At 25.6% G+C, this 25658-nt stretch overlaps 4 protein-coding genes across 4 annotated transcripts; 3 read left to right on the top strand and 1 right to left on the bottom strand.

The window, feature by feature from the left end:
- Positions 1-1121: 1121 nt before the first annotated feature.
- On the bottom strand, positions 1122-7968 carry Bm14333 (Uncharacterized protein; the record flags this gene model as incomplete). The annotated part of the gene is made up of 16 exons (XM_043074781.1): positions 1122-1204; positions 1507-1608; positions 1916-2007; positions 2663-2849; positions 3098-3215; positions 3360-3450; positions 3840-4026; positions 4361-4509; positions 4767-4892; positions 5031-5211; positions 5574-5605; positions 5960-6119; positions 6419-6651; positions 7159-7191; positions 7343-7526; positions 7905-7968. 16 exons carry the CDS (start codon positions 7966-7968, stop codon positions 1122-1124), a joined length of 2022 nt encoding a protein of 673 aa, XP_042930715.1.
- A 3198-nt stretch (positions 7969-11166) lies between these two features.
- Positions 11167-12511, top strand: Bm7625 (Uncharacterized protein; the record flags this gene model as incomplete). The annotated part of the gene is made up of 4 exons (XM_043074780.1): positions 11167-11311; positions 11546-11733; positions 12050-12260; positions 12492-12511. 4 exons carry the CDS (start codon positions 11167-11169, stop codon positions 12509-12511), a joined length of 564 nt encoding a protein of 187 aa, XP_042930714.1.
- A 3115-nt stretch (positions 12512-15626) lies between these two features.
- Bm14739 (Uncharacterized protein) lies at positions 15627-18092 on the top strand (the record flags this gene model as incomplete). Its single annotated transcript, XM_043074779.1, has 4 exons — positions 15627-15668; positions 16239-16412; positions 17185-17397; positions 17976-18092. 4 exons carry the CDS (start codon positions 15627-15629, stop codon positions 18090-18092), a joined length of 546 nt encoding a protein of 181 aa, XP_042930713.1.
- A 1003-nt stretch (positions 18093-19095) lies between these two features.
- Positions 19096-25171, top strand: Bma-npp-5 (Uncharacterized protein; the record flags this gene model as incomplete). Its single annotated transcript, XM_043074778.1, has 18 exons — positions 19096-19228; positions 19612-19703; positions 19813-19971; positions 20211-20276; positions 20403-20503; positions 20892-20940; positions 21217-21324; positions 21417-21587; positions 21680-21922; positions 22152-22334; positions 22851-22986; positions 23186-23310; positions 23483-23597; positions 23765-23925; positions 24232-24420; positions 24544-24630; positions 24757-24903; positions 25103-25171. 18 exons carry the CDS (start codon positions 19096-19098, stop codon positions 25169-25171), a joined length of 2334 nt encoding a protein of 777 aa, XP_042930712.1.
- Positions 25172-25658: the final 487 nt, after the last annotated feature.

Below are 25658 nucleotides of genomic sequence, written 5' to 3'. Positions count from 1 at the left end.
TTTCTGAAGTAAAGTTAGCAAAAACTTCTCGCTTTTATTACAATACATGTCTTGCATGATAATAAAAAAAAAACTTTTTTTCATAATTTCATTCCAAATAATATGAATTTGAATTCATCTGAATCTTCTAAATAACAAATGAACAATCACATTTCAACTATTACTCTTCTATCAATCTATTCCACAAAGAAGATGAAGAAATGTGAAAAAAAAAAATCACCTATGTTTGTTACAATCAATCATTTAACTCATCCAATTTTATTAAGATCTGTTAATTATTTTTAATTTTTCCTAATAACTTGTATATTACTCGTATACTTACTTACTCCTCCTACATCCCTCATGTTACATTATCACATTACCACGGAATAACTGTCCAACAGTCGAAAAAAAAAAAACCCTCAATTACCTCAATTAACAAACTTTTAGCAAATCCTTAAATACGAATCACTGAAAGTCTCTCAATGAAAATAGTAGTGTCCAAGTAACTAAGTAAGTAAGTGTATTAATTATTTCAATTATATGGGTCAAATAGATGAAATAAATGATAAGTTTTTCATAATTATTTACAGTTTTAATCAGATGAGATATGATAAGTAGAATATTTTAGTAATACATATGGTTTAATTTGTCATATATCACTTCAATGCTTTTCTTTGATATTTTTTTTTTTGCGTAATAAATTACTTTCTTCTTTTATTCATTACTTTTAATTCACTACTTTGTTTTCACTACTTCTAATTCTTTTTTCTTTTTGTGTAGCAAATTTATTAAATGCAAATTTCAATTCATTACTATGTCCTTTATCTATTACCTCTCTCTCTCTTTCCCTTTCTCTCACTTTCTTTTTTTTACACTTATGAAATTATTTTATTACAGTTATCATTAACATGGGAATAGAAAAAAGAGGAAAGTGTAATTTTATGTAGGATGAAATGAAAAAAATGTGAAAATAAAAAATTAAAATGAAACAAATAATAAAAGCTGTATTGTTTCAATTTAATTTGCCATGGTTTGTGAAACATGCATTGAACAAGTTCATTAAAAAGTTTAATTATTGTAGTGAATTAACATAGTAAAAAGAAATGGCGAAAAAAATGAGCGTTTTAAACATTTTGAAATTAAATTCGATCATTTGCGCTCACACATTCGGGTATATTTTTCGCTTTATCACAGATTTTGCTTGTTGGGTTAACAATCTGTCCTGAAATATTTTTCATTATTCTTGTCATCAGAATTCATTTAAATTTGAAAAAAAGAAAAACAATTGTTTGAAATTAAATTTGACTAAATCTGTTGGATTTACGTCTTGCTCAAAAACATATTCATTATGCTTATTGATATTCAATGTGCCATTTAAATTTTCTTTTTAAAAAAATGGCTTAAGTAAGTAAAAGGGTAATAAAATAAAGCAAATGAAGCAATTTACTGATTTATTTTAACACTCTAAATGATTTAAAGATACCTTACAGCAACATAAATCCAATGTAATTTCAAAATTTATACCTTCTGGGCAATTATAAACAAATGTAACATGTCGACTACATACGATATATTCATTTCCACAATCATTGAAATAAACACCATCCTTTAATTTTTTGCAAAAAGCTAAAATTAAAATTAATAACAGATATGAATAGATTATTTAAATTAATAAAATATCCTTTAATTTTTTGCAAAAAGCTAAAATTAAAATTAATAACAGATATGAATAGATTATTTAAGTTAATAAAATATCATTTAATTTTTTGCGAAAAGCTACAAATTAAATTTAATAATAGATGACTTGAATAAATTATTTGAATTAATAAAATATCATCTAATTTTTTGCAAAAAGCTACACAATAAAATTAGCAATAAATAACTTCAAACAAGAAAATAAAAATTGATTGTTCAATTTAATGAAAAATAAAACCTTTATCACGAATTATTGTTCCATCTATGCCTTTTATTTCTTTTTTTTCTGAAGAAGATTCTCGTTCTATCTCAGGACATGTTGTTTCTTTCCTAGAAATAATTAATTTTTAAAAATATATTAGCAAAACATTTTTGATATAAAAAGACATCTCTAAACTTTATTGCCTCTTTGTCGTATAATATTAGCTCTGTAAAAAAAAAAAACGAAAATTACTGGTAACAATGAATATCGTTTATAAAAGTTTTTTAATAACAACTTTTTAAAAAATTTCTAAAAACAAAAAAAAAATCTAATCCGAAGTTTTTTTTTTTTTTTTTTTTTAAACTTAAACTGTAAATAATGATAATGCATGATAAGTAAAAAAAAATTTATCCCCAAAAATTTTTCATTTAAAATTTCTTGTTAGTGTTAAAATGATATATGAATTGTAGCAACGAAAAATTAATTTTCGTTCATTCTCAAATAAAATCTAACAAATTAGTTTGAAAGTTTTTTTATCTTAAATTATATGTAATGATGATAAGTAAAATTTTAAGTAACTATAAGTATCATTACATATGATGAATAAAAAAAAACAATGATAAAAAATTTTCAAAATGAAAGAATTATTTTTAAAAAATTTTTACTTTATATTTTTCATTATTAATTACAATGTATTGATTAAATAATGACATTAATTCTACCAATGGTGTAATTAAAATAAATTAATAATTATATATATATATATATATATATTATACTAACTCTTCATTATCTATCATTTTTGAACAATCTTTAATGTTTTCTGCATAATCACAGGTTTGTGCTTCCCCATTAAATATTAAATTATATGGACATTCAAAAAAAAAAATCCGATGATTAGCGCAAGCAACGAATTCAGTTTTACAACCAATTGAATAAAAGCCATCCGCTTTCGAGCGACAATCGAAATCTGTAATGTATTAAGTATGAGAGGTAAAAATTATTGATAAAAATAGATTAAAAAAACGGTAAGAACTATAGGTAAAAATTTTGCACCAAAAAATTTTACTATTAAAATTTTAATATATAAGAAAATTTAATAATGTTTAAAATAGTTAGAGAAATATAAACAAATTAAAGATAAAGTATAAAACTTCATTTGAATCTGTTTAAGTAATAATTTTCAAAATTTAAACTATTTTTTTGCAAAATTTACACCTCTTGATAGAATGGGAAGAATTTTAGTTTGAGATATTGGTGTACTAATAGATGCAGGTAAACTTGCTTCCGGCATATGTTTGGTTTTACTCACTTCTTTTGTTTGAGTTTCATCGATCTGGAAAAAAAAATATTAGGCTGATTTTTTTTTGCATAACATTTTTTTTATTTTCTTTGATTTTTTTTTTAATTGTGATGAGTTTTAGAATTTAACAAAAAAAAAAGCCAAAAAGCAAAAATTTAAACAGTTTCAAAGGTATACCTCTATTTTCTTGGTACTTTTATCAATTTGATACATTGACCGTGTGGTAGTAATAATATTATAATCATAAATTTGTTTACTAGGTGTAATGCTAAAGAGAGTTTATTAATTTAAAAAAAATTACAAAAGGATGATAATATCAAAGTTATTTTTTAAAATTTTCCTTTAAAATAAGCTGTAAATTTAGCAAAATTAAAACGTTATTTATTTAGCACATGGACATATATCTTCTTGTTTTTTTTTTTTTTTTTTTTTCTTCTCAATATTAATCGAAATAACATTTTGATTTAAAACTTATCATTTATTAACACTGCTATGATAACTAAAATAACTTTTTTAATTATCTATATTTTAAAAAAAATAAAATTTTTAAATTATATCACCGTAATATTAAAAGTATATAAAATGACGAAAACAAACAACTTCTTTTTAAAACAAATTTTACTAACAAAATAGATTAAAATTTAAATTTATGCTAACTTTGAATCATCGTGATCTAAGTTACATGAGTGAACATATTTTTTATAATTGCAAATTCGTGTTTCACTATCAAAAAACAATCCTTCTGGACATTTTACATGATATCCATTATTTGATGCACAAAAATAGAAATAATTTTCACAACCAACTGAATATAATCCATCACCACTTGCATTACAGAATTCATCTCAAAATTATATATATATATATATATATATATATATATATTCATCTCAAAATTATATATATAGAATAAATTAAGAATTTTAAAATGAAAAAAATTTTAATTTTAAATTAGATTTTGAATTTAATATTGAAATTTTTTGATCTAGTATTTTTTTCTAGAAAAAAGCAAAAAATTTCAACAAATACATTTTGATAAATTTTGGTGAATTTGAAAACAAAAATTGATTGAAGTAAAAGTTGTGAAATAATTATTAGCTAAATAATAATTCCAATTTTATGATTAATGATTCAAAAAAAAAAAAAAAAGAAAAAAAAGGGAAAAGGAAAAATGTTACTTAATTCCGGTGCTGGAACTATTTTTGATATTTGAATAGGATCATTTGTAGTTGTTTGAGAAGGATTTTCCGAATTTATGCATTCCGGTACAAATTCTATAGCATCACATTGTTTCTGTTTTGCGTCATATACTTGACCCTGTGGACATCTAGAAGCAAAAAAAAAAAATTTATCAGATTGTTATTATTTGTTTTCTTCAATAAACAATCAATCATAAATTATCTTTCTATTTTTTAAAAAAATTTTTTCTTTTTGTTTTCGTCGTTTTATTGGTTAAAATGGAGATATCAATTTTGATTAAAATTACGAATCGATAATGACAATTAAAATAATGTTTGCTTGTAAAAAAATTATCAAATTTTTTTCTTTTTTTATAAAATTAGTAAAATTAAAATAAATAATTACTGAAGTTCAAGAAGCTTGCCAGCTGTACAATTATAATACAAATTTGAACATGCCGAATGTTCCATAATGTTTTCATTCCATTGAATGCAATTTAATTCAACAGCATTATTTTCAATCAATTGTTTGCTAGAAATTATTTCACTCTAATAAACATTATTTTTGCGCAGAAAATTTTTTTTCCAATTTTTTCAAACAAAAAATTTTTCATTTCAAACTCTATCAAATTTTATTTCTAAGATAATTAATTTAAAAAAATTAATGAACTTATTAATGCAATCCTCAATATTGTTTAGTGTATCACATTTTTGAGTAGCTTTATTAAAAAATAATTCATCGTGACAAATTCGTCCAATACTTTGACCATTTGAGCAATGCCAAAAATATTTTGAACATTGTCCATTGATCATTGGATAATTTCCATTTCTCATTTGGGTACAATTCAATTCTCAACAAATATTTGAAATATTATTGCATTAGCAAATAAATATTAATAAATTTGAACATTGTTAAATGTTTAATTATTTTTATAAGTTATTTCACTCTGATAAATAAAATATTTTGTATAAAATTGTTAAATTGTTAATCTATTTTCTTTTGAAAAAGAAATTATTTGATTTTAAAGTTTTTTGAAATTACTCATTGCTTTTGTTTGTTGTTTTTTTTTTTTTTTTTTTTTTTGTTTTTATTAAAAGAAAATAAAGGAATAACTTGCTAATGAAATTTAATGCTGTAAAATGTCAATGTTCTGTTTATGTAAGTATTACTTAACTTGAGTAATTCTGATAAAACTGTCATCGTTTCACTTACCTCTTTTAGATTTCCATATGCTTGTTTGATTTCTAAAAATTATTTAATTTTAACAAAATTTAATACTTCGTTTTGACTTCATATGGAATTATATATTTCAAAAAGAAAAAAAAGAGCATTTCGTAGTAATATTTTACATTTTATTAATGATTAATTAGAGTGAATTTATTAGTAAATTAAATTATAATTAATGACCATGTTAAAAAAATTTTATGATATCCGAAACATCAAAAGCAAAATTTTCATTGGATACAATAATCTGCAAATATTATCTCTGCTAGTTATATCACACATTTTATTATAATAATATTGTTATTATTATCTCAATTACAATATTAAAATGATAATGAAATCCTAAAATGTTTTTCGAATTGAAAAAATTTTACAAAGTTTGTCGAGCAGGTCGCTTTTTGTCATTACTACTGTTATCTTTGCTCATCTTTTCTCTACCAAGTGATAATTTCCTTGCACTATCAATGTATCGTTCATTTATATCAGGATATTGCCCATCTCTAATTGACATCAAATTTCGTTCAATATATTTCCCTATAAAAAAAAAAAAAGAAAATAATGGTTTTTAAAAATAGACAGATTGAAAAAGAAAAAATTTATAACATCAAAAATATAATTAATTTTTCCCTTCTAATTTCAATAAATAAAATATATTTTAATTATAATTATGACTGAAACACATTTCAAATTTTAAATTATAATAATAGCATGTAAAATTTTAATTCAAATAATTTATCAATAGAGCCTCTTTCACCCAGGTGACTTCCTCGATGTTCATAGTAATAATATATTAAATTTTAATTCATTTAATTGAAATGATTTAACAATAAAACCTCTTTCACCCAGGTGACCTTCTCGACGTTCATTATATCCCTGTAATGCAGTTAATACATTACATTCGTCAATACTGTCCACTTCGTCACATCCTTTTAGCTTATCATTGTAGTATAAGCCAGCTGGACAGAGCATTTCAGCAGAGTGACCACGTGAACAATGGTAGTAAGTGGTTGAGCATTTACCAGTGCCATAAACGCCATCGTTTCGCTTGGAGCAATCAAATGGATCACTGGAAATGAGTTGGCTAAAAATAGAATGGAATTTTAAACAATGAAAAATGAAAATATATATGAAAGTTTTTATGTTTTTTTTTTTTTTTGTTTTAAAATTTTTTTTTAAATATTTTGCAAAATTTGCTAACAAAAAATTATTTTAATATCTGAAATTTTATTATTTAACTAGAAATGGAGTAGAATTTAAAGTAATAAAAAATTAACCGAGCATCTAAAATTCAGTTATTTAACTGAAAACAAAGTGAAATTTGAAATAATAAAAAAATTAACATTTAAAATCTAATTATTTAGCAGAAATGAAGTGGAATTTAAGGCAATAAAAAACCGAAAATCTATATGAAGATTTTTGTTTTTTTTTTTTTGTTTTGATTTTAATACAAATATTTCGTAAAATTGCTAATTAAAAACTAATTTAAAATTCAATTATTTAACTGTGGAGTGAATGAGATAAACATAAAAGAAACAAAAAAAAAAAAAAAATGCAGAGGAAAAATAAAACATACACTGCTTTTACAATTGCTCGATCATTATCCATACTGAAAAAAACAAAAAAAAAAATAATAAACAAGTGCCAAATTCAAAATTTACTGTGACAGTATTATATGAAGTATTGTTGATAAATAAAGTAAAATTCTGAAAAAAAAATTTCTGAAATTCTAATTTTTTGGAAAAAATTAATTTGTTTACTTATTAATGCATGCAATAACTTGTTCTGGTTCTTCACATTTAGCCGTTTCAACATTGAATTTACGATTTTTGCTACATCTATAAACATAAAGCTTGCCATCATGGCATCTCAGAAATTTTGATGAACAACCACGTCCGTATAATCCGTTAGCATTACGTCTGGTACAATCTAGACCAGTTGATCCTAGAAGCAATTCCAATTACTTAATAAAATTGCACAAATTTTTCAAAATTTTGTTTTATGCATCCTTGAGTTAGAAATTCAAATAATACTTTATCATTAAAATCACATCACTTAATCTTTTTATTATCAACAGATGATTAAATATTATAAGCAGAAAAATAAATTAACCAATTAATAAAGTTAAAAAAATATCTAACAAAACATTGCATATTATCAATATAAAAATGGATTTTCTACATCGATCAATTATAATTGAAATTATTACAGTTTTTTTTTTCTTTAAATAAAAAAAAATCGTTTAAGCTTTCTTTCCTTGACTTCTAATATTTCGACAAATTAAAATTATCAAGTCAAAATAATTTAATTTGTGTAACTTACTTTTAGAAGTATTCTCGATCAAATTTATTTGGAGCAAAATAATTACAGAAATAAGCGAAATCATCCTTAAAAAAATAGATTATCAGTATAAATAAAAATAGATTATCAGTTGTCAGCAAAAAGGAAAAAAAAGCGAAAAATCCCAGGAACTTTTAATACAATGAAAGACACATGAAAAAATGATGAATGGGAAAGCATTAAAGAATGATGTGGTACTTTTCTCAAGAAATCTTATCATTAAATTTCAATCTCCGAGAAAAAAATCTCAAAACGTTAATTCAAATGATCTAACATTTCAAAAGATTATTTCACATTTCATGTATATATACATACATATATATATATATATATATATATATATATATATATTATTATTATTATTATTATTATTAAAAAACTTTTCCCACGAAAAGCATAAAACTTATTACTGTAATATTATTTTTTTGTTTTTGTTTCATACAAACAAAAATCGAAACGAAAATTTCTTTAAAATTTTTTATTCATTATCGTTTTGTTTAAGTTGAGAAATGCTAATATAATAAATTAAAAAAAAAAAAAAAAACCTTAAATCATCTCAAATGTAAATTTTCTAAAAAATATTAAGAATAATGAAAACAGCAAAAGTATATATTAGTTAGCATAGTGCTAATTGATATTTTTTTCAAATTCAAAATTTTAATAGATATCAACAATGTTATGGAGTTTGCATGATTTTTTTTTATTAATCTATTATATGTATTTTATTTCATTTAAACAATTTCAATGTTTATGGGTTTAATAATTGATTACAGACTAATCAGACATGAATTACTCGATTATTTGATTTTTTATTTGATTATATTTATTATCTGACTTTTTTGTTATATGAATTTGAGTAAAAATTTTTTGATAATATGTTTTATTAGCATAAATTGTTAAAATCTTGTATCAGTTAGCATTAATTTAGATTAAACTAAATTAAAACATTGATTTAAGCAATTGAATTTTTTAATATATTTATATTCAACATGAAAATGCCATATCTTTCAGATATTTGTTGACACAACAACAATTATTATATCTTAATACTGAAATGCTAAACAATCATTTTAATTACTAAAGGATTTTTATGTATTAGGAAATAAAGTTGATGCAATATTTAATAATTTTTATAATGGCTAAAATAACATTATTTTCAAATTTTTTTTTTTTAATTCCAAATCCTTCATTTTTTATATTTGATCCTTCTGGAATATTTTTTTTAATTCTAATTTTAATTCTTGCATTGCATTTTTTATATTTGATCAATCTGATAGCTTTTCTTTCCTGATTCACAAAGAAAATTCCATTGTTTTAGGAATACTATCATGAGCCTTTTATTTTATTTTATTTTCATTTTTTTCCCTAAAACAGATGCATCTTAGATTTCTTCATATGCTATAAAAGTTGTCAATTTTTTTTCCGGCAATAACAAAATTCAGGAGAAGTTAATAACAACAATATTCCAGAAAATGGCAATTATCAGAAAAACAGGAAAAAAGAAACAAAAGGCCCAAGCATAAATAATCTTGAAACGGTAGAATTTCTGATAGAAATAACACTAAATGATCAAATTATCTTACTGATTATCTATGATTTGTAATAAAGAGTAAAATTTAAAAAAAAAATTTTTTTTGAATGCAAAAATTGAATGCTTTTCTTTAAATAAAAAATTTCTAGAACTTTGTTCTATTATAAGGATTTAACCAATTAATAAATGTTAAACCATAATTAATTAGCAAAATGTCTTGTAGAAATATGCCATTATAAGAAAAGCTCAATTGTTAGATTGGTAGCGGGACGTCAATTGCATTATGATGCACGGTGACAGTCACACAACGGGATAGATTCCCGAATGTGGTTTCTTTTTTTTTTTTTTTTTAATCTTGTTGAACTGATTTGGTCGACGTCTTTTCATCTTTTCGCGCACGTTTGCGTTGGCACGTGTGTTAGTGTAATTTAAGTTTATTAATTCTGTTCTTTTCGTTACCGCTTGAAAGTTCAAGTGTACCCTCCAAATGCATTGTATGAGACTGTAATGTAAAAAATTTGCGTATGGTAATTCCACTTGATAGATGACGTGCGCGATTTAATGTAAGTTATGAATATTTGCATCTCTTTTATTTTTCAGTTTCTTTTATTGAAGTTCACTTCCTTTCTCTACTCGTCTATTTTATTGTTTTTTTTTTTTTTTTTTTTTTCCTGAAGCTGAGAGGGTATTGTTGTGTTTTAAGTGGCAGAATTTGTATGGATTTAGCTTACTTATGCTAATATTTTGGCTAATTCAGAAAAAGCAATGTTGAATTCAAGCAAATATATTGATATTTGTAAGCCTATTTTTATGGATTTTTTATACGAATTTTCGTAAGTGTGTTGTGCTGATTACTTTATTTATTTAGTGATAAATTACTTTCTTGAGTTTCTGTCATTGGTCCACTCTACTGGATGAATTTCTGAATGCTAGAAAAAAGTCGAGAGTGATTGCTTTGAAATGGAAAGTCCATTTCTGAATTAGTTATCTTTCATGTTAAACAAATGGATCATTTGTTAATGGTTCTAAAGGATATATTTCCATTCTTTTTTTTTTTGTGGTTTTTTAAACAATTTTTTTGTTTTTATAAAGCTTAACCTATATTTTTGCTTCTGTCACCATACCTTGCTAAGTAGCTGGTCGAATATGAACGATATAAAAAAAAATTTTTGAATATAGATATGGGGAAGAATTTAAAATGAGTAAGCTATGCATATAATTATTTTTATCATAGTTTCCTAAGAAGCTGATCGAATATATGCATCATGTCTAGGAAAGATGTTTGTCCTAGTATTACAAAGTAACTTTACCTCAAGCATTTTTATTCAGTGGAACAAAATGTCACTTAAGAAACATATTGTTTGCCTTCTCCATCATTGCACTTTTTCGACAACTTTTTTTACAGAATTTAACGATCTGTAATTTAGAATCTCTAGAGGTTCCCGATTACGTTGATTTTTGTCTCTCTTTTTTTAGTATTCTTATATTAATCAAAACTGCCATTTTATAATCATATAACCATCAAAGGTTTATGATCATAATATTAGTTAGAACCAATAGAATTCTTCAGTTTATCGCGTAGTTCGATTCGGTCTTTTCTTCATTATCTGTAATTTTGCTAATGTACAAGTGATAAAGCGATGCGATTCTTTTAGTTTCTGATTGTCTAGGTGATTTTTTTTAGGTAAGAATCATTTTAGAATTTTAAAACTAATGGAGGAAGAAAATTCACTGTCTCTGAGTGGCCGAGAAAGTTCAGTGATAGAAGTTGAAGAATTGCAGCAATCTTCATCATCCGAATGGTGCATTGATTCCGAAATACGTCTTTTCAAAAAACTCTTATCTCATAAACCAGCAGGTAAGCATTTTATAATGGATTTTTTATTCTTAAAACTCACGATTTTATCTTCTGTTTGCATTGATATTACGCATCTTATAGCAATTTTTTAATCTAAGATTTTCCATCGTTGTCAACTAGTTTTTCTTTCTTTCTTTTTTTTTTTTCTTTTCCACTTCTTAATTCTTTGTAGATCCATGCAAATAGGACATTGAAAATTTATGAGTAGTTTATGAGTAGCTATGAATTTTTCAGGTATTTCAAAACATTTTCATATGGGTTGTCTTGTTGATTACATGAATAACGTTTATGAGGACGAAGATACCGATTTTGAGGATGTTTTAACATCAGAAGATTTACATGAACTTACTGCCAAAAGAAATACTACAGGAAGGCCGCGTGTTTTTAAACCAAGATATAAAATAAGACCTAGCGCTGAATTGGTCAGTCTACTATCATGTTAAAATTTTTTACTTTGCTTTATAACGGCAAACTTTATGATGACTCATCCTCATTGTTGACTAAATATAACTTAAGTGATGCAGTTATCGTTCACAAAAGTAACTCTTGCTGAGTGTGGCAAGATTATTTCACTAATAGGAAACAAGCAGATTTAATTTGGTTAAACGCTACAATACTTTAATCAAATTTAAGAAACTAAACCAGCAATGGATGAGTTCAACATGATGTGCAAAATGGTGCAAAAATGATTTATTTCAATACTGCTTTTTCAAAACACATTTAGAAGTTTTATTCCAGATTTGGGAAAAATTAGAAAACATGTATGATATGAAAGAGATTGAGAAAAATGAGGCAATACCAGATGGTTTGTTGGAACAATCGGAATTCTGTTTGCCAGAAGATGATTTCGGTGATTTGTTACGCAAGAAAGATGAGCTGAACAGAAGTTTTGTTGCTCCTCAAACTAGTGGTAGTCAATCGACTTTACGGAGAAAGCAGCGGGATTCGGGTATATTTTTATTAGGATACTGAATTTCTTGCAACTTTTTTCCTGTTTCATTATAAAATTGATAATTATTCGATTTTCATCGATAGCTGAGTGTAGAAGGCTTCATCTTACTAACTTTCTAAGAAATTTGCAAAAGTCATGTTAACATATTTTATGACAGAGGACTTTCAAATTTTTAGAAAATGTAATTTTGAAGTGTTGCTTCATTTTTGATATGATGTAATGTTTTAGCTCTTCTAGTCGCTGCATGATAAACTGTGTTGCATTTGTTGCCAAGAAGCAAGTTGAACTTAGAAATCAGGTTATTTGATGTGTTGTCATGTTATCCATGGAATTTCGGGGTTAAAAATCCAGTTTCAGAAATTTGTCTAATGACTTTATCAATATTACGTTCTTGCTACGTTCAAAATATATAGTTTTGTTTTTGATAAACTGTGATGTCCTCATTATAAAGTGTTTTTCTGTAATTATGGTAGTAATTAGCTTTCCTTCATAAATTTCATTTATAAAGTAATATCTTTACCTTTTTTTGTGCTTCTTCGCTCACTAGTTATCTTTCTGCAAGTAGGAAGAATAATGAGGATAGAAAAATTTCTTCCTAAATGCACCAGAGACTTTTTATATTTCTTGTTCTTGTTTTGTTCCCTCTTTGTATTTATGTTTTTGTAGGAATTTTAATAGCACATTTTTTAAAAGTTTCGTGAGAAAAAAAGAAACTTAAGACGTGTTTTTTTTTTTTTTTTTTTTAATTCTTTGTTGTAACTGTTTGCATGTGTTTTTATCCTGAGATATTTTTTGCGCTCGTAAACTTCTGCACTTTCGATGATCTCATTTCGTTATTTGCTGGGTAAAAATTTTTGTAAACGTTTTCCTCCCATTTTGTATGCTGTGCAAATATTAGCAGTATATTAAATGGGGTATATATGCAATTAGGATATACTCAAAAAATTTCTAACTGATGAATTCGTCATTCAGTAGATTGGTCATTCAGTATGATAACCTTACTCATTAACAACTCAGTAACAAAATTAGGGGATTTAAGTGATTAAACGTTTTTGGGAAGTGATCGTTTATTGGTACCAATTCGTTGGTGATAATTTCTGCTATTGGCTACTGGAATTCAATATTTCATACTTTTTTGCATCTTTTGCTTCAATCGATCATCGGTAACCATATTGCCCATTCATATTATGCCGTGCAAATTACTGTATATCTATTTAGTAACCATTCATTAAATGATGAAAAATCAATAACAGTTACGAATTTTAATTTTGATTTGTTAATTTTTAAATAATATACCTGGCAGCTCAAATTTTGCAGCAATTAATAAAATTGTCGAACGACCAGAAATAAATAGAAATGAATAAAAAAAATAAATAGAAATGGGAAGTTCTTTTTTTAAAGTAATGTGCTGTTTACTGTCATCGTAATTTCATTACTTTAGCAATAACTTTATTGTTTGTTCTTAAAATTTTATGCCCACTTAATAATATTAAAGAAATGAACAAATTGAATATTAAATTATACCGACAGTTCACTTAAATGTTCACTAAGTTGTCATTTCTATTGTTGCTATTATACCATCATTTGTTGGAATGTAATTAGTGTTTTGATGTTGCGATAAACCAAAAAAATTAAGCTTTGCAGTATTCAAAAAACTGAATGAAAACAATGATTTTAGCTTTATTAGTTAAAGTTTAGCTTTGTTACTCTAACTATATTAGTTAGAGTATTAGCAAAGTTAATGATTACAAATAAAAAACTATTACTATAACTCTTTAGTAAAAGTTAATTTATAGTATTGTTTCATTTACTCACGAGGGTGATTGTCAGATTGAAAGATCACTTCGGAACTTCAATGTTACAAGTAAATTTGGATTATAAAGCAACGAAAGTTCATTAAACAAGTAGATTATAACCTTTTAGTTAATACAATTGAAAAATAAGTACTCAGTAAATGAATTTCATATTTGGGCGATAAAATCTAATGAATAAATTTTTATATTAACTGATACAATTGTACTGCTTGAAAATTTCTGCTCTACAGATCAAATATAAATTTTATTAGCATATTAAATTTCAATTTTTTTTGCAAGCCAAATTTATTGTTGAAAAATTGAAATGAAATAAAAAATATTATTTGTTGTTGAATTTTCATTTGCAGTTCATAATCGTTTACTGGTTGGTCAGTTACCGATTTGTATTTCTCTGCTGAAATTTCTTATGAGAAATTTGTATACCTTAATTTCATTGAATATACTTCATATTAATGTCGAGTGTTTCATTTTAAAATTGCTATTTTCAAAAAGATACGCTTTATTTTAGAACTGATATTAAAATTGATATTTTCAATGTTAAATGCTTTATTTTAAAATTGATATCATATTGACATTAAAATAGTTACTTTTTATTAATTGCTTTATTTTAAATCAGGATGTCACTGATGTAACTAAATGAACCAAAACAAATGGAAAATGCATTTTTTTTTTTCCATTTTTTAGGTAATTTTTTTTTTTTTTTTTTTGCAGATACGAGGTGATAGGAATTATTATTATCGAGCTCAGAATACTTTTTACAGAATCGATCAGTTTAGCGATTAATTCATTCGTCAAAAGAGTAATGTGAGTGAAACATTTTATGATTGACCTAATACTGATTCCTTTCACTTTATTTCAACTTTTTTTTTTGTTGTTGTACAAAATATAAGATTTAAAAATTTTAACACCTTCAAATTTGTATTTCAAATTAGAAAAGAACTTTCAAATTTAAACTTTGAAAAATATAAATTGCATAAAAAAGTAGACTTTGTTTTTTTAATCAAATATAATATTTAAATTTATTGAAATCTTTTAATATAATCCAATAAATTTAGAATTTATTTATTGTTAGTATTTTATTCACATTTCATAGCTTGTGATCATATCATTAATTAGTTAAACTGTAAATAGGTCAGTTTAGTCATGTTTAATCATTAGGTAAATTGTTTAAAGATAAACACAAAATGTAATGTACGTCTAATAGAACCAGTACAACCATGTCAGGGATGTCGTTACCTGACAACTGGATATTCATTTTTAAATATGCAAATTAAAGATAAATCAGAAATCAGTATTGCTAATTTAATTTGCAAAGGTGAACGATCAACAGTAAACTTGTTCTAATAATTTTGAACATTTATTACTTTATTCATTAAAGTCAATACTTATTATCTGCATTTATGTATGCACGTGATTGCAACTTAATTATTAATTACATTCAAACTGTTTCAATTTCAGATTTATAAAGCAACTCGTTATTTCACCAAATTTATTTTACTAAATAAATTTTATTAAAACAGTGACGAAACAACCAATCAGTTTAAAAGAAATGGATGATTGTACTGCAGCAATATTTCATGATTTATTCCGGGTAACATTTTTATTTAGTTTAAATTTCTTAAAATCTAAATTTCTTATGAAATAATTTACTGATAACATAAATTAATGTGTAAAAATTACGTGAAAAAAATGGCAAGACTACTTGTAATTACGGAATAAATAATCTTTATAATTAATATACATGGATCAAATTTTAATCAAATAACAAATTGATTTTTTCCTTTTATTTTTTGAATGTTGAAAATATACGGAAAATTCGTGCACAAATTTTTAAAACAATTGTAAAAAGTAATTGTATATTATACAAAAATTAATTTATTTCAATAACAGTTCCATTTCAAAATCATCTTTCTTTATTTATAGAAAAATCAAATAGTTGTCACTCGCATTGTTAGTTCTTAAAATTATCTTACTTCCTACAACATTAATAAAATTTAACAAATTTTGAAATTTTTTTAAATCACTTAAATTATTCTACTTTATACAATATTAATGAAATTCAACAGCTTTTAAAAATTAATTTGACGAATTTTTTTTAATCATTAAAGTCATTCTACAAATTTTAAGAATTAATTTAACAAATTTTTATTTTAATGTTTAGGAATTACATATTGTATGTACATTTCGACATCAAATTAGACCTAAAACAGCAATAAGCATTGAAGCACATATGGTTTTTGGCCGACCCTATTATATTGTTTATGGATTATGCGAAAAAGGCTCATTAGTGCAATATCTTGAAATGAATACCATCGATCTGAATAATGGAATAAAAGTTCCACTTTTTATTATTTTTCTTTTTTTCTTAGTTTTATTTTTTCCTGGAATACTTATTACAGAAGCAATTTTTAAAAATTAAAAAAGAAAATTTCGTTTTTTTTTTTTTTTAAAGTTACTCACACTAAGAATATTTATGCAATCAATCAATTCAATTAAAAAATATTTGAAAAATTTAATTTGAAAATTTTCAAAAACTTATTTCATCATTTTTTCTTTGTATTTTTTTGTAACTTCTTTTTTTACATAAAGCAGATATTACGACATATAGCACAGACATTAGATCATTGTCAAAAGATGCCTGTCATTTATGGAAATTTGAAAGCTGAAAATATACTTGTTGATATAAAAGGTGACAAAATAGCTAAACCGATTTATTACATGAATGGCTTTCATCATGTAATTATGGTCAAGTAAATTCTTTCATTTGTTTTTTTCTTGTCTTTTTGGCCAAATAAAATTCTTTCCCTTGTTTGTTTTTTCTTTTCCTTTCTTTTTTTTTAATATAAAAGGGAAATAAACTTTTAAAAGTTATTTTAAGTTTTTAACAAATTTTTGATAACAAATTACTACCTGAAATGTATAATACAATATGAAGGTAAAAATATTCTTGAATATTTTTAATCATCAACAAAAATGATTGCTTTCAGAAAAATAGTTTCATTACTATGAGTGATTTTTTTTTTTTTTTTTTTTTTTTTTTAACATATATATTGAGCTTATTTGCAATAATTAAAGTTGATTTAAATTCAATAAAAAATAAATTAAAGCAATTTAGAACAAAAGAAGTAGATCCAAATAAATTACCAAATAAACGTTGGCTTGCACCAGAAGTTTTGACAACAAAATTATTAACGCTGAAATCAAATGTATTTGCATTTGCATTTTTAATGTATGAATTTTCAATGATGAAAATATCACATGAAGCAATTGAAGATAAAAATATTCTTGAATATATTGATAAAAATCCATTGTTCGACCAAGTTAGTTTCAATTTTTTCTTTTAAATTTAAGGATTTTAATCTTTATTGCCACACTTTCATCTATTTTATTTCACAAAAAAATAATAACAATAATTAAATAAATAAATAAGGAAAACAAAGGACAAAAAAAAGAAGAAACTGAAATTACTGCAGAAATTATTATTAAAAAAAAAAAAACCCAAAATCTCAGAAACACAAACAATCCTTAAATATCTAAAATATCTTACAGAATCCTAAAATAAAAATACTTATAAAAGATAAAACAAAAAACAAAACAAAATTAAAAAATTCTAGAAGAAAAAAGATAACTGCACTAAGAATAAAATAAATACAAAAAAAAAAAAAAAAAAAAAAACGATAGAAAAAAAAAAAAGAAAAATAATAATAGAATTAAAAAAAAATACAAACTGAAGATTGTCCTCTAATTATAAAGTGAGAATTTAAAAATTAAACTAAAACTAAGAAAAAAATGACAAAAAATCAAAATATACAAAATAACAAATAAAACAAAATAGTCATGATACTTCCATTATTATTATTTCTTTTTCCTTTTTCTTAACATTTGTTCTCTTTTTTAGTATAACATCAACAGTTCCACATTGTTGAGAAAATTGGTAAATGGATGTTGGACAACAAATCCAGAAAAAAGATCTAAGACATCTTTGCTACTATCAAAACAAAAAAATAATCATTAATAATTTATAATGATAATAAAGAATTGACTTTAAGTGGAAGAAATTATTTAATGTTTCATTTTCATAATATTATATCTATAATTAATTAACTCAATATATAAAAAATTATGTATAATCTATGATCGGTTGCATTTCTTTCTGACAATCTTGCTCCATTAAAATGATAGGTGAATGTAGAGAATGGGAAAGAGATATAATTTGTTTCATTTCCGTTCTGAATTTCAAGTTAAATCATTCAATTATATGTAAATTTCGAAACTTCCGTTTTGAATTGCAAGTAAAGTAATATGATTCATTTCACTTTCATCTTGAATTATCAGTGAAATCAGTTAACATATGCAAAGGAAACAGGAAGGAGCATAATCCCGAACACTCTATTCCATTTCCGTTTTGAAAAAAAAAAACACAATCTATTCCATTTCCGTTTTGAATTAAAACTTTTTCTGAAGTGACATAATTCATCTCATTTCTGTCTCGAACCGCAAGTAAAATCATTCAGTCCATACGCAAGCAACGTGGAATGAGGCATGAGAATGTAATGCCAGATAAAGCATTCCAAATGTGTCTGTTATTTAGGTGTGGGATGCGAATTGCATAATGAGTGGCATTTGCAGGAATTCGAAGTCGATGGTTTCTTGTGATTAACGTGTAAATTTGACGTGAATTAATTAGTATGTATTATTGTGATAAATATAATATTGGTCATTCAGCAGTAACAACGATTTTGTTCTTTTTTTTCCTTAGGTACAATAATCTTTTTAGACATAATTTTGTCGAAACGCATTGATTATGCATTATTTTGCAAGTTATTGTGTAAGGTTACTTACGCGCTTTGTGCATATATAAAGGAATACTTTTTACGAATATTTTTTCACTTGATATTGGTTACAATACGTCACGTTTATATAGTATCATGTATAGTAAGCATATTGTGTGCTATGCGTGAAAAATACTTTGTGTACCTCATTTTCTTCATTCATTTTGTTTGTTTGTTTGTTTTCAGATGAATAATTCAAAATTTGATGGAAACATACCCGTAAATACCGTGGAAAGTTTTCGTTCTAAACAAGAAATTGATAATACGCTAAATACAACACAGTATTGCTTTCTGCATGACGACTTCTTTCTGATTAAAGGTTTTCAATAATTAAATTTGTTATATGGTTTTTAGCGATAAGTGTTAATAATTGAAGAGCACAATAATTGCATTTCCTTTTCTTTAGGAAAAATTTGTAAATTGAATAAGATATATATTGGAGAATTAGCATTTTAGCTTAATTAGTAGTTTAAAGAATTAGCTAGCAGTTTATTTCTCTTTATAAGATTAACAAAACTGTTAGTTTCATAGTAGTATTTTTTTTTTCAAAACGTCTTAATTATGCACAAAATCTCCTTATTAAGTAATTGAAAGAAAAAACAAATGAACTGATTGGGATTTTCAGGTATAATAAAACATTTGCTTTGATGATTAATACTTGTTAAATTTCATTTGGCACATTTTAATGGGTTTCATTTACAGTTACCCAAGCATTGTTTGAAGATTTCCAAGCGAAATGCGTACATTCAGAAACTATTAACGAGTCTTTCGATTTAGTTGCTTTATTTTATGAGGTATATAAATTTATTTTTATTTTGTTTTAAATGAATGTGGAAAGTTGATTTAATTGATTTTGATGTTCTTGGTTTTTCTAAAGCTAGCACATATTTAGTATGGTTTCAGATATGCAGTGATGGAATAGCTGCTTTTCAAAAAGTATCAATGAGACCGGAAAAAACGACAGCTTTAACATCCGTTTTACAGCAACTTTTAAATGAACAGCATGCTTATCTTTTGTTGTTAAATCTTGCCAAGATGATTCGAATGTTAAATGATTTCAAGGTCGAATCAGAAATTTATTTCTAACGTATACTATAAATTTTAAATCTTGCTACGATGAGTTTATTTATGCAGCCATGAATAAAAGATCTGAAATGATCAATAGGCAATTATCCAGTTGTGTTTCAAAGCAGATTTCTTTAATTTGATAGCATTTTTATTAAATCCTGCAATTCGAAGTTTGTTTAATTTTTCTGCAAATTATTTTACAATCTAATTGGGCCTTTACAATTTCTGTTCAGAATTTGGAGAAGCAATCTATTCTTGTTGATCTATTAATCACTGATGTGGAATTTAGGAGGCTACTGGTAATTTTTTGAAGGGTTATTTCAAGGAAAAAATCTTTGTTTTCAAAAGTAATCACATTTCGAGAAAGACAATTACCTAAGTTATTTGTAATTTCTGTGATATTAATTATTGGCAAATTTTCTTAGGTACTTTTGGAATGGTGTGAAGAAAATGCTTATAATGAACCTGAAGCAAATGCTGAATTATTGGACGAATATGCATATCTCGAAAGGAACTGTACACTACGGTAAGTTTTTATTTATTTATTGTAATTTTATTATGCAATGAATTGTTAGCCTTTACTGCAGGCAGTATGATAGATTGTTTACCCAATACTGATTTAGGAGACATATGCATAAGTAAAGAAAAAAATTCAAAGTAGTATGACAAACCTTGGTGGATTATTTGGATGGAACAACGTGTAATTAAAATCAGCAAAACTCTTGCAACATAGCTTTTTTTTTTTTTTTTTTTTTTTTTTTTTTCATTTTATTCTCGTTTGACTCTAATGTATCCCGTTTGTATGGTTTTAATTATAAAAATATTCTAAAATTCTAAAATACATTTTTTTCTACATATGCATCCATGTACATTATTATCTCTGTATCGTTGTAATTAAAAATCACCAATTACAGAGCGGAAACATTGCATGCTCGAATTCGTGGTGAAAACTTTTGTGACTTGGTAATCATTTTATTTATTTTTGTACTCTAGAAGAGTATTGTTTTCTGATGAACGGTGTAATTAGGCGTTTGATATTATTTCGCTTTTGAACTATGGTTTACTTTTCAGAATATGTAAGGCTGTTTTTATTTTCCTGTGATACAGATAGTAATCATTGCTATCTTCATGGAAGTGACACCCATTATATTCCATTTTGTAAGATTTGCTTATTTTTAAGTAAAAGTGAATTCAAAAAATCAATTGATAATCAACTGTTATGATTGTCTTAAATTATAGGATTTAGACGGCGCGCTTCATGGACGTTTACACAATAAAGATGAAGAATTAGAAAGCAGAGTATTCAGCATGATTTATACACTGGTGCGATGTGGTCGAATTGATGAAGTAATGAAATGTTTAAATCTCGATCTTTCCACAAATTGATTTATGATTCAGTTCGTTCAGTCGTTTTTTCCTCATTGGTTTCATCATTGCAGGCATTATCATTGTTAGAAAAAGCTGGTCTCTATTCTTTAGTTCCTCTGCTACAACTGAGGAAAATATCGCGCAGTGCTGCTTTAACACCATTTTCTGTAGATGAAAGTTCTTATTATCTGGCTCGATCTCGTTCGTTGCTTAAGCGGACTGTTGATAAAATCGTTTCTAAAGTCTGTTTCAACAATTTTTTAAATATTAGACTGAAAAAATTTTGTAAATTGGGACTCAGCAGTTCGACACTTTTTTTCTGTCATTTTTTTAGGGCACATCACTGTCACAGGTAGAAGCCTGTCTCTGGTCAGTGATAGTTGGACGTCTCGAACCAGCCCTCTCTTTGTCATCTCGTACCGAAGATCGCCTTTGGTGTTATCTTAATGCTGCTGTTGAATCACGTTTAGATGCCGCAATCACCAATGTTCATAATGGAGATTTTGATGCTGGTATTGGTCGTGAAGTTGAAAAAGACGATCTTCGAATTAATTCTATTTTCGATGAAATTGCTACGGTTTGTCTTTGTCAAACAAGGTTCTAAAAATGTCTTCCAAGATACTTAATATTATTTAAATTCAAAGTGACTATCCTTTTTATTATTGGAAACAATAAACTTTAATTTAAAAATCATTTTTCAACTTATATTATTGCAAATTGAATTTAAATTATTGCTTATTAGTACGTTTTACTTATTAGTATGTTTTACTTTAAATTTGAAATCTTAAACTCTTCTCATTTTTTAGGCTGAACGATCTCCGTATTACACTATATATCGACACATGGTGAATGATGATTCTTTATCACTGATTGCATGTATGGATATGTGGCTGGAACAGTATGAGGATGATTTAGAAAAATTTCCACATATTATACGTTTTATGGCTCATCTTGTTTTACTTCTTCGATTCACTGGTCAACCGGTACAGGTGAGATTAGTTAGAATCCTTTGAGATATATTTTTTAGTAATATATATTTTATTGTACTATTACCGTGACGAGAGATGTTTCACAACTTTTTAAACGTATTCAAGAAACTTTGAAACGCTTAAAAACTGGTCAGAAATATGTATGGCCCATAAAAGATTTTGCCACAAAATATAAAAAAAAAAAAAAAAAAAAAAAAAAAAAAAAAAACAGAGGGAAAAAGTAAATAATAATTGACCATTTCGTTAAATCAGAACTCTTTGGCTGATGTCATAAATCTTTTGATTTGTTTTCTTTTGAGGCGGTATCTGTGAAGTAATCATACTATCATTTTGCTTCATCTTTTTTCTCTTTTCTTAGTTCTTTTAGAAGTTAAATTTCCATAAACTTAGTCCAATTTTATGAATTCTAAATATATTTTTATTATTAGTCGTATATATTTGAGTTGAATCTAATTGTAATAACTGCAGAACAATTGCATATGCTGAAAAACATTAAAAATTTTGTCTCGATTTTAGGAAGAAAGCGCTAACTCAATCATGCGTAGCTACGTTCGTTTATTGATTTCATTGAAGTTATACTCGATTGTTCCATATTATGCTAACAAATTACCGTTAGAAATGGCTGAAGAGATGGTTGTTGAATTTATGTGTCGTAAGCTTTTATTAACATTCTTTATTCACATTTATCATAGGTATTACTAACATTCTAACAGTGCTATTTATTTCTGTTCGATACAGAGTTATGTTAATAAAAGAATTATGTTGTACTTTATTGGTGTAATTAACTTATTCGGTATATTATTTACTACTTTGGTCATTATCATTATTCATTAAGAATAAGTGTTTTTCAGAATTAGAAGAGGAAAATGTGCGAAAAGATGTCCTTGCTGCTGCCAGTGCTGCAAAAATGGATAGTGTTCGTTTATGCAAAAAGATCTTTAATTGTATAATTACTCGTTATCCAGTAATTGAAGAGGTGATCAGTTTTAATTTTTTTCTTTTCTAGTTTTTCTTTTTTTGCATTTTATTGCTTGATTATTAGCTATTTACATAAATTTTCAACGAAAACCATTCTTTTTCATGTTATAGTTCATGATGAAAAGTGGTTTCGCTCAAGCTTATTTCTTTTTATCTCTGAATTTTCATAGGAATCTAAGACAGATGATATATTAATTAATGCGTGGAATTGGTTAATATATCCAGGTAATGAGACATATTATGATGCTATGTTGGGCATGAACAAAATAATGCGCGAATTTTTTTGTAAGTTTTGTTATATTTATTTCATATTTTTTTTTCGGGATGTAAGTAAATCTTTTTACGACTAGCAACAAATTAAGCATTACCGGAGAATCATTTTTGAGAAAGTAATGTTGTTATAAATAACGAACCAAACTTTCTGAAAATTCGAAAAGAAAAGGATTTTTCAGATGTTGACAAATTGGACAAAGCAAAGAAACTTTTGCAACGATCAAAAAAATGGGTTGACAAAATAGTGGACTCATTTCGTCCTGTTATTGAGACTAGTGATACAGTTGAGCCGAAACTTTTAAGAGCAATCACTGAATACAAAGCGTATAAATGCTACTTGGTCAGTTTCAATTGTCATTCATTATGAGATTCTTGTGATTTGAAAAGGAATCACCTTGAAAACAAAACCCTTTTGATCAGCATGTAGTTTTTCTGCCTTTCTCTCTCTCTCTCTCTGCATGTATATTAGATAGATAAGATTGGATAGATTGAATTAAATAGATAAAATAAGATTAAATTAGACAGATAGTATAGATAAGTCTAAATTAGTAGATTAATCTAGCCTTAGATGGATTAAATGGTTTTTTTTTTTTTTTTTTTTTTTTTTTTAACTTTCTGATACCTAAATACAATTATGCTATTCTAGAATGCTTTGATGAAATTCAATGAATGGTTCAAGCAATCGCAGCGTTCAGTACCCTCAATTATGGAGAATTCGACAGATGACGTTGGAACATTAATGGATATGCAACAGAAGATAACATTTGAAGTGATACTTCAACGAGCAAATGAAAAAATGCAAAGATATGAAAATGCCTCTAAACACAGCACTACTGTTAGCTTTTTGATCTCACTTTATATAATGCTGTGAGTAATTTGTGGAACTGCTTTTTGCTTTTTCATAAGCGTATATGTCAGTAATTACAAAACAGACCATTTAGAATTTTTTTTTTTTTAGGAAGCTGTAGGAGCACTCGATCTTGTGCTACGTTTTCCAAATGGTTGGATGACATTTAAGAAAGTGAAGAGTGAAAGATTAAATGAGGTAATATAATAGATATTCAGTCTTATCTATAAAAAATATTTACAGCAAGTTTTATAACATGTTGAAAAGTAATATGTGTGCTGTTGGGAATATTCCAACGTAATGTATTAATTTATTATGATTCAGGAAGAAGTCAAAAAACTTACGGAAATAAAGTCTCGTTATATAACTGCAGTTATCATTATGCTAGTTACTATATTTGAAAAAAGTGATATAAATCGATCGGCACAGCTGGTCGAATTGCTGGCTGATGAGGAGTATAAATTAGCAGATGTAAATCTTTTTTTTTTTTTACAAATTTTATTATTGCATTGATAATGCGTGCTTTTGTGAAATATGCTTCGACAGTTTTATTTCTAATTCGTTTTGCAGTAATTATAAGCTCCAATGAATTTTTAAAAACCTTCATTTCTGAAAAAAATTATACTTTCTATGTTCACTTATTTCTTTAAGTATAATATCTCCTTTTCAGATCATATCAAAGGAGCAATTAAGAATACTCATAAAACAGCTTTCAGTTAATGCTTACAAGAGCTTATGAAATCAAAATTTGATATGCATTGTTGTGTGTATACTCTTCAACGTGTACCACCTGCCTTGTTTATTTTCACGTTTGATGTTTTTCTTGAAAAATAAAAAGAAATGTTAACTTTGAAATCGTAGTTCACTCGAATATCTTCATGCTTTCTGTACATATATGAAAATTTCTTTTTTATTCAGAATTTAGTCTTATAAAAAATGTGTAGTAACAACTCTAAGATATGATGTGAACAGTACAAGATAAACAAATTTCAGAGATATGCATATTTAATGGCAGTTGTAGCAGTATTGCTGCCGATTTAATAAAAATCCAGATTTGATTAAATGACTTAGGAAGTTCTCCTTTCATTGATTTGAATTTGTTTACTGGTCTGTTGAACAGTTGCTGATTGTTCAGAGATTGGAGATGACTAAAATATTATGTTTCTGTAGCGAAAGAATATATTTATACTAACATTGGCAGAATATTAGAAAAAAATAAAACAATT

Source organism: Brugia malayi (assembly GCF_000002995.4).
Source record: "Brugia malayi strain FR3 genome assembly, contig: Bm_v4_ChrX_scaffold_001, whole genome shotgun sequence".
NCBI lineage: Eukaryota > Metazoa > Nematoda > Chromadorea > Rhabditida > Onchocercidae > Brugia > Brugia malayi.
Note: the sequence above shows the minus strand (reverse complement) of the source record. Positions and strands in the feature narration are given on the sequence as shown.